At 37.4% G+C, this 18,715-nt stretch overlaps 2 protein-coding genes across 3 annotated transcripts in view; both read right to left on the bottom strand.

The window, feature by feature from the left end:
• Window positions 1–944: 944 nt before the first annotated feature.
• On the bottom strand, window positions 945–7,236 carry LOC108362943 (fibrinogen-binding protein). Of its 2 annotated transcripts, XM_017616104.1 has the most exons (3): window positions 6,972–7,236; window positions 2,712–2,867; window positions 945–2,591 (listed from the first exon to the last, which is right to left on the bottom strand). In XM_017616104.1, exons 2-3 carry the CDS (start codon window positions 2,773–2,775, stop codon window positions 1,036–1,038), a joined length of 1,620 nt encoding a protein of 539 aa, XP_017471593.1. In that variant the 5' UTR covers window positions 2,776–2,867; window positions 6,972–7,236; the 3' UTR covers window positions 945–1,035. The 2 variants fall into 2 exon arrangements, with proteins under 2 accessions (XP_017471593.1, XP_017471594.1); XM_017616105.1 differs by lacking the exon at window positions 6,972–7,236 and having other exon boundaries at window positions 2,712–2,885.
• Window positions 7,237–14,022: 6,786 nt separating this feature from the next.
• The window catches only part of LOC108362944 (transmembrane protein 134), a 35,388-nt gene continuing 30,695 nt past the window's right edge, over window positions 14,023–18,715 (bottom strand). The window contains exon 2 of the mRNA XM_017616106.1: window positions 14,023–15,895. Coding sequence (XP_017471595.1) covers window positions 15,544–15,895 — 352 coding nt within the window. The 3' untranslated portion in view covers window positions 14,023–15,543. The remainder of the gene's footprint in view (window positions 15,896–18,715) is intronic.

Raw genomic sequence — 18,715 nt, 5'->3', positions numbered from 1 at the left:
AAGTTCAGTACTCCCACTCCCGAAGTATCGCCCCACACCGTCTCATCCTTTTCAAGGCAGGATTGGCCAATGTAGTGGTCATGTACACGTATAACAGTCAGGTGTTTGTGCCACGTGAACTGACCAGTCAGCAGTCCAACAAATTGTCTGCAGTACCGTCTGCTCAACGAGAGTAAAAAACTAGATGGACTTTCTGAGATTGAAGGAAACATAAGTTTCGCCCACCTGCATCCGAAGTGAGGAGTGCAGATCATGGAATGCCTGGTCTAAGCCAAATGTGGCCAAATGGTCAGATGTCTCATTACCAGGTACTCCCGAGTGACCTGGCACCCAGAGTAAAGCAAGCTCGTTATGTTTACCAACATAATTTAATCGAGACTTTAATTGCCGAACTAGTTTGGAAGTACTTAGATAGAGGGCTGGTCAATGCCTGGTTTTGAGGATTGCAAATACCTCAGACTGTAAGACCGAAGCACATTTCCTAAGCGGAAGGTGAAGCTTATCCCCATTAACTTCGAACAAGTCCCCAGATTCTGACCCAGAGTCAGTTTTGGAGCCATTAATGAAGATTCGGCAATGTGTGAGTACGAGTTCAGAGTTTGAATTAAACCAGCATTCAGCCTCAGGGAACTCAACATTATAGAATCTCTTCAACAAAGGTAATGGTGGCGTACTATCATGTGGCATTAAAAAGACACCAAGTGCTCAAATCTCTGCCGCCAGCAATTTCCGCCTCGCACCACTCAGTGTTATACCAACATCCGTTTCTTTTTACTCTGCAGGTGGCCTTTAAGGTTGCCCCACGTGTGAAGACAGCAGTTCGTCAAGAGCACTATAAACCACTCAAAAAAACCCGTGAACCCCTGGGGGTACACCTGGACCAGTTTGGGAATTACCGGTTTAAAGAAAGTAGCGAAATTTACTGTGAACTATACATCGTATAAAGTAAATATTTATTACTACACCTTTTTACTAACCCAAAATTTCACTGAAAATCCATCTTACTATCATCCATCTCCTCCGCCTTCCCTCCTCTCATTTCCGTTTTCCGCTACCATTTCGCACTGCGCTATTACCACCGCAAGCGCCACCGCTACCTCCGCCCATCCCAGCATCCAAGCTGCGACGCTTCACATCGAACATATTGCGCGTCTTATTGATTGGGAAGCGCATTTTGTTTCTCAACCACGTGGTGAAGGCGCGTTCGTTGTCATGCATCTTATTCATTTCGGCATCGTTTGCCTTCAACGCCTGCTGTAGCGCATATCGTTGCTTACGTTGCAGACTCTCCTCACGCAGCTCGAGCTGCTGTCGACTCAGCCCATACTCGGACAGGTACCCCGTGTATTTGGGTAGCTTTTCAGGTTCCGACAACTGACGACGATATTCGCAGCAGGTGCGAATATTCAAATCGGTGACTTCCGGTGGTGGTAGATGTGGCCGGCGCATGCGTGACATAGCGCCATTACTACCGCCATCTTCGGCGATATTTGTGCAAGTTGTGCCAATGGCGTTGCGTGCAAGTGATTTACGACGAAATGAGAAGCGTTTACTCAATGGCGCTAGCAGACGTCGTGATTTATTCGCCGCATTACGTCGACCGCTGCCCAAGCGTTTCTGTTCGAAGTCATTGGGTAAGTAGGAGGCGACTATGATTGAGAGGTCATCATCATCATCGTCATCCTCATCATCGCCATAACCCTCTGCACTGGTGCCATCGTTATTGGCCGAATTAAGCGCTTCTTCGACATCTGCATTGGCATTGCCGTCCGGTTCATTTGTGCTTGTGTCCACGTCAATATCGTCCACATCCAGATCACTGTTGTCCACGTCGATATCGAATGTGGCAGCGCTACAGCACTCTTCCTCACCATCGGAGGTGAGGAGGTTAATCAAACTTTTATTGTCCTGCTCTGTCTCAATCGTATCAGGTGGATCCTCTTCTGCACAATCAAATGTGCGCAGCTTCACCATGCGGCGTGGATTACTCACTTGCGCATCGGACGTCTCAGGCGGTGCTTGCTCACTCTCCATGTCCATAACTACAATTTCCTCACATATCTCTTCTACAATATCGTCCTCAACATTCGGCTCCGGTACTGCGCTTGAGTTTTCGTCTATTGGCGATGGCATATTCGCGGCGTTTGTTTCCGTTAAGTCTGTTGAGAGTAGAGTTTCCGCGACTTTTTGATCTATCGCATCAGCTGCATCAGCATCTGTGTCTGTGTCTGCGTCTGCGTCTGGTTGCGCTTCGTCGTTGGTGTTCGCTTCTTCAACAATTGTTTGATATGCGCAAATATTTGTTAGCTTGCGATCGAGTTCCTTTGCTTCGGCTACTGCCTCCTCGAATTCGCGTGTCAGCTTTAATGCCTCTAAGAGTGCGTTGTCCGGTTCGTATGTTTCTAAATTAGGCGCGAAGGTCACTTTGCGTAGGGACGCACCAGTTTCTGAATCGGTCATCAAGTTGACCGCGGCGGCAATGTCATCTGAGAGGCAAGTCTTGTCGTTTACTGTCGTTATCTCTTCAAATAACACCTTGTTGGCTTCTTTGATTTTGTCAACGATGTTGTACTCATTGACCGGTTTAAGAACTGGAAAAAAGAGTTTCAAATATTAGTTGATAAGGTTTAGTGCCAGAGCTCGTTAGTCTGAGGATTATGTACCAATCTCAAACCATTGAGCTAATTGTGAAAGCAGCGTATGATACTCACAGTAAACCTCGCAATCCTCGTCTGACTCGTTCGATTCTTGTGCGATTGCATTTGACTCTGTCATGACGCCCTGACGCCGCAATTTGGCAGTTCACTGTCGCAATGTTATTAAATTTTCATAATATTTTCCACTTACAGTTAGACGCTGTCCTTCTGCTGCAAAGCAAAACAAAAGACAATGTACATATTTATTTTTACTAAAAGTAAATAGCACAAACTTGCACAGAAAAAGTGTACCCGCGTTAGGGTGATCGATGCAATTTAAAAATATGGGCCATCCACAACTTCTTTTTTTTTTTTGTATGAAGTATTTAGAAGCTGTAATATTGAGGTTCAAAAGTTTATGGCGGCGTTCTGCGTTGCCTACTATACTTGCAACGGAATCTAAAGTAATCGGGTATACGCTACCAGAAGGACCCCGATTTATTTCTTGCCTCGGACTGCCACTTCAAGAGCATTCCTCGAAAGTGTTTGGCGAGTATTTTTATCTGTTAAAACAGCAATAGAGACAATTAGATGGAGTCTAAATAGTGCGCTATATTTCTATCTAAACTTAACCACAGTCTAGCTTTCATAGATCTGCACCTGAAGAAATTTACAATGAAAGTAAAGAATGTGGAACTCTTCAAGATGAGAAGCAAAATATAGGTAATTACTAGACGGTAAAGATACCTTCACAACATCTCTGGATTTCATACCACTTTTTAGAAAGCGGGGGCTTTTATTTTCTCATTTTCGTTGTTGGTGTTTTTATTTTCCCTCTGGCCTTGTTAAGCAAATTACCCAGTAAAAATTAGTATATTTCCGTTTAGGTTAGGTTTGGTTAGGTTATCTCGGCTGCCCTCATTCCTCAGGAAAAGGGCCCACTTAGGCCACCATGGGATCGTTGTGATGCCATATTAGAGACTCCATATATCCCTCCTCTTACCCTAAAAATGGAACCACTTCGTAGCTCTTATGAAGCGCGCAAAGTCATAGATATTGGCTGAATCAAGTTCGGCCAGACATTCAAAAGCATAATGGAGAAACGAGTATCGACGAGCTCTCGCCAGAGCAGGACAGTTGCATAAGTAGTGCTCCACGCACTCGATTTCCTCCTCATCACGGCAGCTAAGACAGTAGTCGTTTGACTGCAAACCCATTCAAGTGACGTGGGTTCTCATCAGGCAATGGCCGGTGAGAACTCCAATAAAATGTCGCAGCAGTGGTCGCTCCAAGTAGTGGAAAGGGCGAGATCTACGCTTGTCCAGCTTAAACCAGATATTTCCGTTTAGGTTATACTTTGCACTGATAGGCCGCTCATCAAGAACAGAAATTCGATTTTGAAAACTTGGATGCCAGCAAAGGCGATGTTGTTGTAGTTATTGTAGCGGCTTACTTTACCCTAATTAGATCGGATATTCATTCAATCGTTTTCATCAAGCGGTGTAGAAGCAATGGCAGAGGAGTGTTAGTTGAATTGGATTGAGTGTGCATGTGAAGAGCTGGTTGGTATCGTTGGGGGGTATTCTCCAAAGGCTGGACACTCATTAGTGATGCTGGTTTCGAATCTGTGTAGGTAGGAGTTGAGACGGCTACAATATCCAGAACTCAACTGAGTCTCGCGCGGACCTCTCGCGACAGTTGAAGCTCACTCTCGTCCACAGGTGGGGATTGGACACTGATGACGACATTCAAAGGATAAAGTGGTGGTTATTATACGTAGTGCTGAACCTCGTGCTTCAGCCTATAGAGATGCCTTCTGACATAGCTTGGTGAAGCATGATGTTGTGGCGGCATTAGATGACATCAAGCGCCTGTCCGGAGTGATGCGTTGTGGCAGATTTGTAGCTCATGCACCGCGCATTACTGAACCGGCCATCCGGCCAATTGCCTTGTATGTTGCCGAAAATCCAAAAAAGTCGGTTCTACGTACCTAAATGACACGGTGAAATCTCTTAACAAAGTTGCACTTTTTCAAGATATTATGGAAGCAGATATGTGATGTCACGTAGTAGATTATTGGGACGCAAGCAGTCCTATGTGCACGTGCAGCATTTCTTAAAAATCAAATGGTAGTATAAATACATTTCTTTAGAATCTCAATTTTTATGGACTGAGGTTTATGCAAATTCGCATCATCCCTTATCGAATCTGGTTTAGAAGAAAACCGGTTACGGCTGCCTTCAGCCTTTGCAGAAATCATGCGATGGAGCATCTAAATAAGGGTAAAGAATTAGACGACCAATTTATTGTATTTGTAATATACAATGAGGAAATAGTTTAGTTGCGTCAACTAAAATTAAAAAAAAAATTGTCAAAATATAGATATTAACAATTACGTGTGTACCGCGGCCAAGTGATCAATTGTGCCATCTGCTCTTCACAAACTTACTTCTGAACCTAGTTCCCCCAGAAAGTTTAACAGCGCCTTCGGCGATAGGGAGTAAATGTGCTTAAGTTCTGGCCACGCTGAGCCCAACTGCCCCCACGTCTTCTGCTGACTGCATCACACTCGATGAGGATGTATAGTGGTGTCTCGCGGCTTGAGTAACAGAACTGGCAGAGCTAAGCTTCTCGGTTGGGAAATTAAATAAGCTTTGGATTCTCCTCCTGTTATATTCGTCCAGTAAACTCTCTTCCTTCTGAGCTCCTCCTTTATAGACTTGGGACCTACTCCCAAGAAGGGCTCGGGGTCACTCGAGTTATAACTGCCGCCTCCGATGCGAGACAGTCCACCTCCTCGCTACCCTCTATTCCCCTGTGGGCGGGTACCAACGCTAACTGGATATTATTCAGCCCTTTCGAGAACTCCATGAGAAACATTTTTCCCAATTTGTTTTACCATGTGAACAATTTATTCATGGCTGTCACTTAGAATTATGATACTCTCGTAACGGTACCCTCTATTCATAATTGTCTCCGTACAAAGACAGATGACGTAATCTTTCGCTTGAAACATGTTCGGATATTTCCCCATGGGGACTGAGATTCTGGCTCTGGGTCTAAAGATTCCAGCACCAATACCTTTTGGAGTCTTCGAGCCGTCTGTATGTCACCCTGAAGGAGTCTCTCGAGGGCGGAGGCGCTTTAGTTTCTGTATTTTTAACTTCTTCGCAAAGGCTATAGTTTTATCTATTTCATCTTGAGGGGACAGAGCTAGCGGGTGCGATCTCCATATACCTAAACGATATCACCTTACCTTTTCCAAATCCATCTATAGTAATTGACAGAAAGAAGAATAAGAACTGAATTTTGAGCTGAATAAAAAGGCTGGACCAGACAATTGACCATTTCTTCAATACATCAAGTTTTTTTTATTTTTAGAATCGATCACCCTAGTCTGGGTATTTATAGATTGTTTGCTCNTCATGCGATTTGACGCCTTTAGACTATTTTTTGTGGGGCTACGTCAAGTCTAAAGTCTACAGAAATAAGCCAGCAACTATTCCAGCTTTGGAAGACAACATTTCCGAAGAAATTCGGGCTATTCCGGCCGAAATGCTCGAAAAAGTTGCCCAAAATTGGACTTTCCGAATGGACCACCTAAGACGCAGCCGCGGTCAACATTTAAATGAAATTATCTTCAAAAAGTAAATGTCATGGACCAATCTAACGTTTCAAATAAAGAACCGATGAGATTTTGCAAAATTTTTAAAAAAAAAGGTATCAAGCTCTTAAAAAATCACCCGTTATTTGATTGAATATTTATGACAATAAATGCGGCAATGAAGAGTTCAAAAACGGACAAATGACGTTTGGTAAACTTGATGGTACTACATTCGATTTTAAAACCCACACATACTTAAACAACACAGTTCCTTCAACTTTTCGTACTTTTGTATGTAAGTATGTGTGTTTATAAAACACCACACATCACCGTTTATTGACCTCGGAATATTTTTTTTCTTTTTGTAAGTTTTAAAATTTTCAAACTAAGCTAGCTTAGTACAATCCAGAACTTTCACTTTCGAACGTTTGCACTCTTTCACATTCACGTTTTGCCATTGACTGCCAAACTTTGCGCTTTATGGTTTCTTGCAAATGCTTGTATATACATACATACATACATTATAGCACCCGACCGCCAACAATTATTGCTCATCAAAATTGATGTATTTCGTAATTGGTGTGCTTGCCTTTACTTGTAATACTATTTACTACCATTTACTACGAATATACAAATAGTATAACAATGGCTTGTTTTGTCATAAAAACACAATGCAAAACAATTTGTGTGCTGAAATCCAATGCTACCTACCACTCACGCTTGAAACGTACCAATCAATTGTTTTTGTGCAGATATTTTTGCGATTTAGTAACTTTCAACGCTCACATCTAAACTAAGTATCTATCGGTATTGCTAAGCGGATTATTGTTACTGAGGTATTTTATTCATACACCTTCTTGTTTATTTGTCACGTATACGCCATGTCGTTCCGGGTTACAAAACTGTTGTTGGATCAATAATGCAGACAATAAAGGTTAATCTTGGCGGAGAAAGAGCGTTTATTTGAAAAATAAAGTAATTTGTCCTTAAAGTTGAATGGCAAGTAAACGGTGCTCGAGATCAAATTTAATGTTTTCTCTTCTAAAATGTCAACAGTGAAAAAGTTCTTTACGAATTTATTTTTGCATTAACTAAATATTGGCTCATATAAAAGGTCCCCGCGAATTTTTGGTTCAATTTTACTCAAGCATATATTGGCTGTTATTACTATTTCTCGGGTAGCTTCATAATTTCCTCGGTGTAGAACTTCTGTGGTTTATCGGCGAAAAACTTAGCCAAGTAATTTTCAGCGGCTCTGCGGTCGGCCAAGACTATCAATAGAGTTTTGCAGAGACCGAAATAAATGGAAGTTCGACGGTGCTAAGCCGGGCTATATGGTGGATTGTTTCGAATCATCAAAGATGTGTGTGGCCTGGCATTGTTATGATGGAACCCAACTTCTACCGTAAGTCAATAATGCGACCAAAAGATAGAACATCCCCGACTTAGTGATTAAATTTTTTAGAAGTCCAGGACAAGTTGAAGTTCGAAGGTAAAAAGTTTCAAACAAAATTTAAATATTTTTATGTACAGAATCGGAATCTGTGATAACAACATGCATATATCACATTTAAAAAAAAATTACTTCTGGTCAGTTTAACCCAACCAGAAGTCTGTAATACGACCAAAAGATAGCGCACCCACAACTTGGTAATTCATGTTCTTACATTTTCCAATAAAAAACGTTTCCCCGATTTTAGAAGGGCTGGTCTGTCTAGAACACCCTGTATATCGAGTTGCGCTTTTTTGCGTTAAGGAAGTAAAGCTGCTTTTTCTAAGGAGCTAATGTAAGAAAAACGCAAATTTTTTGAAATATGTTTGTAAGAAGAAACAAGAGAAAGAAATTTGAATGCACTTTTCAAAGCGGCAGATGACGAAGTAGTACAGTAAATGTATGTATGTATATATGTTTACATTTAGGTCGCGAAAGGGTTAATACATTTTTTGGCCGCGAATGGGTTAAATTTACGTGAGTTAGTCTCTTTAGCGCTATACTTAAGGTGTTAAGTTCAAATATTATGATTAATATTATCAAATTTCATAAGTGATCGTTTGACCTATTGTTACGGTGACCATATTAACCAACGTAAAATAAAGGACATTTTTTTTTTCAAAATGATTTGGGAATACGCACATACCATACAATCTGTTTGATAAAAGTACCTTACCCATTTCGTAATTTAAATCCAATATTTACCAGATAATTATGTTATTTAATTGTACAAGTCCCCCTGCTGTAGCGAAAAATGAATCCAAATCCTTTTCAAGGACTTCGTCAAAATGCGTTTACCGTAATTCATAGTGCACGATGAAGCCAGCACACAGTGGTTCAAAACCGGAGCCCTCATTTTTCAACAAATTTTTACTAAAAACCAAAAAAAAAATAAATATTTATTTTGGTGAACATTTTTGTATAACATTTAAATATTTTTTTTTTTTATAATTTTTTCGTTTTGGGAGAACTTTACAATTGTTTCCAACTACTTTTTGTTATGTAACATTTATTAACAGGAACAGGAGAATATATTTTCTTCAAAATTGAAACTTTTTCCGCATTTCGCAATAAAAAATGTAATATAATCAAAAAAAACTTCACAAAACAGGCTCAACTAGTCTCTTGTAAATATTATAAGCTTTCATAAAAGAATTATCAAGTCAAGTGAAAAATTAAGGCTCCAGTGAGTAAGGCTTTATTGTTCTCTTTCAGTGGAACTGGAAACTCAGCTTGCAACACGATTCTGGGCACAACTTTCCCTTTGCTTTATAGATTGTACAAAGATTACCGATTAAATAGAAATCCTTAAATGGGGTGCGAAACAAACTGGCTAAGGTTTTCATTCTGTTTTATAAGGGACATTTTTATTTTTCATATTCTGTGTTTAAAAATTCACTTCCCAAAAATGCAGAGCTGATTTTAAGGACAGTCTAAGAAATAAAGGACAAAGGCGTCCTTTATTTTGAAAAAAAAAAATTAAAAGACGGGGTTAAAATAAAGGACTGTCCTTTAAAATAAAGGACGGATGGTCACCGTACCTATTGTGCATTTGAAGCAACTGATAAACTTAAAAAAATTATTTTCACCGGAAAAAAATCTCAACGGAAAGTAAGGAAAACTTCCTGAAAAATTTATTCAAATCGAACATACAATATTTTTTTTTGTAACAAAAAAGTTTGGCGCCGGGTTAAATTCGAGTCATGAGTTCATATTTGCTAGGAGAATTCTTCAGTATGCCTACTTCCACGCACGGAAATGCTAAGGCGCACATCAGTCAAACAATTAGCAGTAATTTAAAAAAAATAATGAAGTATGACAATATCTTCGTGAGATATCGATTTATTTTTCCGCATCGATGTTTTTCGTTTTGATTCGAATCAATACGAAATATTCGCTCTATCATCTCAACTGCGTACTTACCCGCCCTATACACCATGCAAAAAAGAAAAACACATAACAAACATATTTTTTTTTTACTTTAATCGAGAATCGAGATTTTTATTATCGCTTATTGCCTGCATTTAAAGTATAAATTATGTATACAAGTAAATATGTATGTATAAATCGATATAAAAATATTAAACAAAAACGAAACAAAAAACAATTCTAATTGCCAGGAAAAGTGGAGGGACGTTGCATTGAACACCTAAATACTAGTATACAATGTAGCAATTAATTAAAAGTAAATATCGCATGTACGTTGGCTCAATACAATTGTTTGCAAAACTTTTTGAAATTTTTGCTTTAATTTATTTCACCTATTGTTTTTCCTTTTTTTTTGTTTTTTTTTACAACCATTTCATTGCATTTTCATGGAGCATACTTTTTTTTTACAATTAAATGTTAATGTGAGTATAAATTTTTGTATGCATATTTACATACAAACACATGCATACACATATGTATGTATGTCCTATATGTTTGTGTGCAATTATACACTAAATACAAAACAAAAATGAGAACAGTGTAAACTTGGACTGGTTAATAGTTGGGGTGGTAGCAGGGTAGGAAAGCATGAAATAGGCGATTTGGGTTGTGTACAAAAAAATTTAATACATACATCTATAAATATAAGTATTTATATACTTTTTGTTTTTTGGTTTACTTAATTCTTAAATTTATACAGCACATTCGCTTAATCGGCTTCTAGAGTGTGTATGTATTCATAGCTATACTATGTGTAATCGAGTGCTACAGAAAGAAGCCTTTTCGCTTGCCATTTCATTCGTTACTTAATCTAGCATAATTAATTGTTAAAGTTTGGCTTAAGCTAAGTTATGCTGTTATGCTGGTTATTTTGACGTTTATTTTTTTTTTTTTTATAAATTTATTTCTTAATATTTTTCAAAAATCATATACAAACATATTATGCATTACAAAAAATAAAGTCTTCGCGCAAATATACACACACATGCATTCATAACACATACATGGTTTTTACATACATACAATAACTACATAGGTATGTATGTAAATATGTTTTTATGGTGTTTTATTTTCCAAACAAAACCCTAAAAAATATATATTTATAATTGCAAATTTATATGCAACGAAAGTATGCAGATTTAATGAAGTGCAGAGAGAGAGTCAGAAAGCGTATTAAGTAGTAAAATTCCCACGTTAATTTCGAAAGAAAATTTTGATTCGATCAAGTAGTTTTTTACCGACTTCGAAAAAATTAGGAGGTTACCAATTCGTCGGAATGTTTTCTTACTTTCTTTTTGTATGTAACCGCATAGTTTTGGACCACGTTAACCGATTTCTATAATTCTTTTTTAGAGGAATCATGAAAAAATTAACGATACTCTTACATTTTTGTATGAGAATTGAATTGGTTTTGTTTTTTTTTTGCTTAAAAATTACTGATTTTGTATTTTAAAGTTCGAAAAATTTAGGTAGTATCAAAAAGCGCCCCCTCGACAATTATAGTAGTTATATATGTACATACATAAATATAGCTATGCTGAAACGGAACAAGTGTATAATTTTTTTCACTGGGAAAAAGAGTAGCTACTTTTTGCGAATTTATTCTGTTCACACTGCCTTCGAAGCAACTACAGGAGCTGAATCACTGCATTTGATATCGAAAGAAGACAATAATTTCAATTTGATTTTCCGATTTCGGCAATTCAAATTATATTGTAAAGAAAGCAACTGTAATTGAATTTTATTCGATTCGAAGCGAGTAGTCATTCGATCACGAGTGCGTGATTCGAGGCCAGGTTCGATTAAAATAGATCAATAGAATTTTCCTGAAATCGCTTGTAATTTTTTTTTTTGAGATATCTTTAAACTGATTTCTTTTATTTTACTGTGGCTAGCAATATGAAAACAAGGATGTCCCAGAATATTACAAAGTCCAAAGTTGCATCCATTTTTTTTTGTCTAAATGACGCTAGGGTGGTCCATAAAAATATCAACATCTAAATTGTTCTCCCCACAAAATAAATACATCTACGAAAATTTTAAAATTAATAAAAACTTTAGCTATGTATGTAGCTGTAAAAATGAAGAAGTTTTTAAGTAAAACCTTATAACTGAACAATCATCTTAATGATTCTCGCAGTATACTCTCTGTTCATGATACTTAAAAAAAGTCAGCAATTTTATATTCATAGCTGCTTAAATGGAGAAGTTATAATGCAAAACTCTATGCTAAATTTGTCAGTGTCGATAAATTATTAAAACATTATAAATATACACTCATGTACCAAATTTCATTCGGATATCTCGAAAACTAAGAGACTAGCTTGCATTTAAACAAGCAGACGAACGTGGCTAAATTTGCTCAGCTCATCGCTTTGTTCTTCTAGGGTAACCACCTTTACCCCGAGATTGAAAAATATAATTATGTTCTTTTTCACTTTTGTTAATGTTTTTAATATTTCTTAAAAAAAAAATTAACTTAAAAAACAATTCTTTAAAACAGGAAGCTCATGCTTATTTTAAAAACTTTTTTCTTTGTAGGTGCAAACAAGTATTGCATCGTCGATTCGACGAAGCATGACTTCCCAGGGTTAAAGGTACAAAATACCCCTTTCTAAAAGCTCCCTCCATGCAACAGTACGCTAGAGAAACATACACTACAGAAAAAATAATTTGCTAGAACAGGTATGTGCGTAAGTTTCTTTGGAGTACTTAACAGCCAAATTGTTGCATAAAAAAAATGTATATAATTTTTTCCAAACCCTGATATTCCAACCTGGAAAATCCAACCTGGCAACCATATTTTCAAGAATCAAGATATAGTAATTTTTTCAAAATTATTATTAGAAGCGTTATATAAAAAAAAAAACATAAAAACAATTCTCGATAAAAGATCGTAAGATTACACTGGTCTACAAATTTCAACTTTTTTTCTGCGAATAAGACGGGACCTGGTATTTCTGAACGGATTTTTCGTGCTGAACACGAATCCGGGGTCAAAAATGTCCCATCACGTCACGTTTTCGAGAAAAAAGGGGTTGAAACCCCTAAAAACAGCGTTTTTGGCCATTTTCGAAAAATTATAGAGCTGAACCCTGACGTGGTACAAATTTTGCATATATCAGAAATTAAAGGCTAAACCGTGCCCTTTCGAATGAGCCCTATGCCGAATTGATCGCGTGCACCCTTAAAGCAGGGGGTGTATTTGTGTTTAGGGGTGCAGGAAAAATTGATCACAGAAAGAATTTAATCTTAAACGATCATAGAAAATTAATAATGCCAAGGTTTTAACTATATTAAAAGTCGCTGATTACGAATCTGCAGTTAGATTTTAAAAATTTAAGATGACGGGTCGAATATGGTGGATATAAAAATTGGACTCCTAGACACAAATACACCCCCTGATCTAAGGGTGCATGCGATTAATTCGGCATAGGGCTCATTCGAAAGGGCACGATTTAGCCTTTAATTTCTGACATATACAAAGTTTGTAGCACGTCAGGGTTCAGCTCTACAATTTTTCAAAAATGGCCAAAAACGCTGTTTTTAGGGGTTTCAACCCCTTTTTTCTCGAAAACGTGACGTGATGGGAAGTTTTGGACCCCAGATTCGTGTTCAGCACGAAAAATCCGTTCGGAAACACCAGGTCCCGTCTTATTCGCAAAACCCTTGTAGACCAGTGTTATCTGAGTTTTAAGGCGGATTCATCGTTCTTTTTCTCGAACTGAAGTGGAAGTTGAGTTAACAACCCAAAATCGTTTCGAACTTTTCTCAGAGAGAGAAAAACACAACAACAACCACATGAAAAACTTCAAATCTCTGCACTGGAACGTCGATTCCGCCTTAATACGTACAACCGGGATCGAGAACCGGTTTGGAACCGGGCGACCCGTTTTTTCTACTAATTAACTGAACCACTAACCGAACGAAAATTTTCCAGACATATTTGATCCAAATGGAAACACTTTTTTATAAAGGCTTAGTGTTCTTTTCGACCAATTTTTAACCGACTTCCAAAAAAGGGGGATGTTCGTCGGAATATTTTTTTTTTGTGTATATTACCGCATAACTTTGGACCACGTTAACCGGTTTCTATAACTTTTTTTAAGGAAAGGTGGTACCTAAGGGGTGGTCCCATACCAATTTAGTTTAGATCCGATCATTGGAACATGTACTCTTAGATTTTTATATGAGTCGGTTTTGTTTTTTGCTTAAATATTATTTGTTAATAAATAAATTTTCAGATAGTTTTTATTTATTCTTTTCTTAAATATGGTAAACCATGTTTTTTACCATCCGGCAATTTTTTTACTAAATATGTACAGAGTAAAACATAAATTATAGATATGTTTTTATTTATATTTTTTGAATTGTTACCGAACCGAAATACCGGTTTAAAGACAAAAAAAACGTTTTGAGGAATCAATCCAAAGGTGCAAAAATGGTTAGATCCGCTGAACCGAACTGACTACGTCCCTGATAAAAATCATAAAATAAAGGTTTAATTCGATCTGAAATACAGAAATCCAATTTTAGCGGTTAAATGACGATTTTTATTATAAATGTCATCATAGGCATAACGGTCCCTGTTTTTTTTTGTCGATGGAACGCTTTTTTTTACTTAGCCGAAAATTTTATTTTCATTTGTAGTTCATTCGGAAATTGCTTATATTTGATATACATATGTATGTATAAAGTTTGGAAAACATTTTTATATTCGAGTCCGTTTCAATGAACAACTTATGTAAATTTCCGATCCTCCCCTCTCAGCTCAAATACATACCTACAGAAAAACGTAAACGTAAATTTGCAGTATATTTGGCAAACAAACATTTCTAAACCAACTCTCCCCCGCGTTTAATTGCCTTCATTAGCTCACTGCTGGAAATCGTTTGCGCTATGCGATTTCCATAAACAAAAATAGTTCGATTTATTTTTATGTACGGCTTCCCTTGTTTTTTTTTTGTTTGGTTTGAAAATAAAATCTTTAGTCATTTACTTGCTATAAATAATTTTTCAGATTTTTGCACGTAACAAAATTCGTAGAGTGACATTTATCGTTTCATTGCTTCTTGCTTACTTGCTTAGTTGCTTCTCTTTATTGTATGTATGTATGTATGTATACCGATTATGCAATATCAGTAGCATTTAAATATTGACTAAATACTATGATTAGTCGTTTACGGTTTTCTAAAGTCGTATGATGATTGCTGCATGCATTTGCTTATCAAGCGTTGAATTAATTATGTGTATGAGAGAGTGAGAGAGTGTGTATGGCTGTGTGTGTGTGTGTGAGTTAATCTAAACTCGTAAACACAACCTAATATGACGATTTTACGAATGATGATAACGGGTTTTGGCCGCAATATAAATAGGAAGCTGAGTGTGGCTTTTTGGACTTGCAACGACTTAAAGTGAAATTGCGATGATGTGTTGCTAAAATTAAAAAAAAAAATTACCGCTTTACTAAACACCGCAATAAATGTTTTTGTTTTGCTCCTTTCCTATGTACTCGCTTAATCGCTTTGTTGGCAAATATTAAAGTTTAAATATTTCATATGCTACCGTCAATCTAATGTAAACATTTCGCAGACAACAACAAGTCGAACGCTCACTCAAAGCAAACAACACGCAACTCAAATGATGAATAACGCCAGCCATTTATCCTATTCTGCTAATGCCCCTTTATCATTGTCATTGCCATCGCCAACTTCGTCGTCGGTTCGCCGTCTTTCTGGGCTTTATTAATGCCTTCTTCACCCATGCCATCGCCATCGCCATCGTCATCGCCATCGCCATCGTTGTCTTGCCTTCTCATCTATCTATGTTGTATCTATGTATATGTCGTCGTCATTGTCATCGTTGGCGTCGACAACATTATTTTATGTAAACAACGGGAGATGATAGAAGTCGAACCCTCGGTATCCTTTGGCTGCCAGCCAAATGTAGACAACATGATAGGCGCCCGGTATAAAGCAGATTAGGCCAGCTACAAAGAACACCACACCTTGTGATGTGTTCGCCGGATCTGCGACAGCGAATGTACCGAATACAAAGAGACCGGTGCCGACAATCAACAATGTGACGGCAGCTAATACAGTTCGCCAATTTTCGCGCACCTTCGGATGCCGCCAACAGTATGTGTTGGTCTCCTCTGTGGGTATATTGCCATACTCTTGAATTAGCGAGTCGCTGTCACGCGATGTCGTATCCTCAGCATATTTGGTGTAGTTTCTGCAAAACGAAAAGAAAAACAAAAATGAAAAATGAAAGTCTTCATTAGAGTTTAAGTAAATAGTAGTACAAATGTTAAATATTTGAATTTACTTTACTATTCGAGCACACATGTGGTATGTAGCTGAGCAGAGTAGGTGCAAGCCAGCATGGAACAACGTAAAATAAGGCTTAGAAATACCCGCTTGGACATTGGTAACATGATTACGATCTGTGCAGCGTTTAAAAAACGCGGATGTTATTTAGTCCCACCCCCATATTTAAAACTCTTCATAATTCGGAAAATCACACATGTAAGAAATAAATCTTATAAGTTTTTATAATCAAAAAGGAGTGCGTCTGAAGTGAAACTTTCTTCGATTCATTTATAGTTCGTCGCGACATGAGCTTTTTCAAACGCAGCAGCGACATCATGAATTTGTAAAAGCTTGACTTAAAAGAAGAGGAAGAACCTCATCTATCACTGGAAAAATAGAAATATATCTAATCTGCCCACAACCACAGTCGTCGCGTAGCCCTGTGGTCGCCAAAATAATTATCTACATAAGAATACGTGGAAAAATAATTTGACAGCTGTGGTCCGTTGCTCGTCGTTTTCATTGTGTTCAGACTATTAGCCGTTGTCTTCGTCCTCATATTCGTATTCCTCTTCCTCTTCGTATTTGTATTCGTTTTCGTGTTCCTGTTGTTGTATTCGGTTTCGTATTCATCCTAGTGTTCGCATTGGCCATCATATTTGTTTTTAAATTCGTCATATCTTTATCGTTCATCTTCGCATTCGTCATCGTTTTCGTATTGGTCTTTGTCTCAGCCTTAGACCTCTGCCTAGCGCATTTCAATAATACACTCTCAATATTATTGTAAGCGTAAATGAAGAGAAAAAAAATGGATTTTCACACATTTCCGTGATGATTTTTTAGTTCACTACAGCCGCTTAACAAGTTTCACCTCAGGAAAAATAATTTGAAAAAAAAAACAAGTAATGGGTGATTTTTTAAGAGCTTGATAACTTTTTTTTTTAAAAAAAACGCATAAAATTTGCAAAATCTCATCGGTTCTTTATTTGAAACGTTAGATTGGTCCATGACATTTACTTTTTGAAGATAATTTCATTTAAATGTTGACCGCGGCTGCGTCTTAGGTGGTCCATTCGGAAAGTCCAATTTTGGGCAACTTTTTCGAGCATTTCGGCCGGAATAGCCCGAATTTCTTCGGAAATGTTGTCTTCCAAAGCTGGAATAGTTGCTGGCTTATTTCTGTAGACTTTAGACTTGACGTAGCCCCACAAAAAATAGTCTAAAGGCGTCAAATCGCATGATCTTGGTGGCCAACTTACCGGTCCATTTCTTGAGATGAATTGTTCNCGAACCGAACACTGATTTTGGTAATAAAATTCAATGATTTGCAAGCGTTGCTCGTTAGTAAGTCTATTCATGATGAAATGTCAAAGCATACTGAGCATCTTTCTCTTTGACACCATGTCTGAAATCCCACGTGATCTGTCAAATACTAATGCATGAAAATCCTAACCTCAAAAAAATCACCCGTTATAATCTTAAAATTTAACCATTAAATTTAAGAACTCCACACTAAGCTGTTTCAGTTGCCTGCGTTCCAGGACATAGAAACATCGAAGGATGTGAGAGAGCTAATGAATTAAGGAAGTCAGGAGGCTTTTTGGATGAATCGGATTTTACAATTATTAATCTTAGGCACTGGGCACAGAGGAATTGATCTGCTTGCTCTCTAGTTAAACTTGCGCCAAGAATAGGACTTTCCTTTAATATAACCTGCCGCAGCTGTCAGTCCACTAAGTATGTAATTTTTTATGCATATCAGATGATCTTCATAAGCATCAAGCGGCATTTTTACCAAATATTTAACAGTAAATATTAGATGATGTATGCGCGCTCAAAAAAGCTTAAATTGGCGTTCAGATAAAAGAAATAACTGTCTATAAGTAATTAAGCGTATAGCCATATCCACATATGCATATGTATGTATGTAGAGATGTACAATTAATTCCACTGATTGAACGCCAACTATTCATCAATCAAATATGCAGCCGCAATCACCGACTCACCGCTAAATGCCTGCGGGCATTCTCTGTGGACCGAGATGTGCATTAGTAGAGTTGCAGCGCCAACTCTACAGCGCACATTGATGTATGTATACTAGGGTGGTCCAAAAAAAATAACAATGTCGGCATTTTAATGCTCTCACCCCCTTGATTTGTTTTATATCGAAAAATTAAACCCTATTTCTTATTTTGAAATCAAAAAAATATTTAGAGGTCGCTCAAAGCGCTCAAAGTTTTGCATGTATTTTATTTGGCTAAAAAACAACTTTTCGTAGAAGTGGTATAGAATTCTTGAAAATCAATATTGCTCGGTAAACTAGGGTCTCTTCAGAAGACTTCCAATAATAAACCAAATTTTTTAATACCGATTTTTTCCGATCGAAAAATATTTATTATCAAGAATTCTATTCCATTTCTACGAAGTTTTTTTATATAAAAAACATGGAAAAGTGTGAGCGATCCCTAAATATTTTTTTTTTAAATAGGGATATATTTTTTCGATATAGAACAAGGTGGAGAGCATCAACCCTCCGACTTTGCGTTTTCACATGCATTTTGGGACCACCCTAGTGTACATACATACAGTGGCGGTCAAAAATGGATGAATGGTGTTTCGTTTTTAATATTTGCAATGATTTTCAAGCTAATTTTTTTTTTAATATTTTTTTATAAAAACCTTGTTCACCTTGAATTTAGAAAAATTCCATAAATCTTTATCTAAATTTCGAGCGTTTTAACCA

Source organism: Rhagoletis zephyria, unplaced genomic scaffold (assembly GCF_001687245.7).
Source record: "Rhagoletis zephyria isolate East Lansing unplaced genomic scaffold, Rhagoletis_zephyria_1.1 Rzeph_scaffold_01150, whole genome shotgun sequence".
Classification (NCBI taxonomy): Eukaryota; Metazoa; Arthropoda; class Insecta; order Diptera; family Tephritidae; genus Rhagoletis; species Rhagoletis zephyria.
This window is presented reverse-complemented; position numbering and strand designations above follow the sequence as displayed.

Bases quoted from the DNA above. Each gene is read 5' to 3' on its own strand.
- LOC108362943 (XM_017616104.1), bottom strand. From the start codon at position 2,775: ATGACAGAGTCAAATGCAATCGCACAAGAATCGAACGAGTCAGACGAG. The intron at 2,592-2,711 runs GTGAGTATCATA...TCTTTTTTCCAG, and splicing joins CGAGGATTGCGAGGTTTACT to TTCTTAAACCGGTCAATGAG.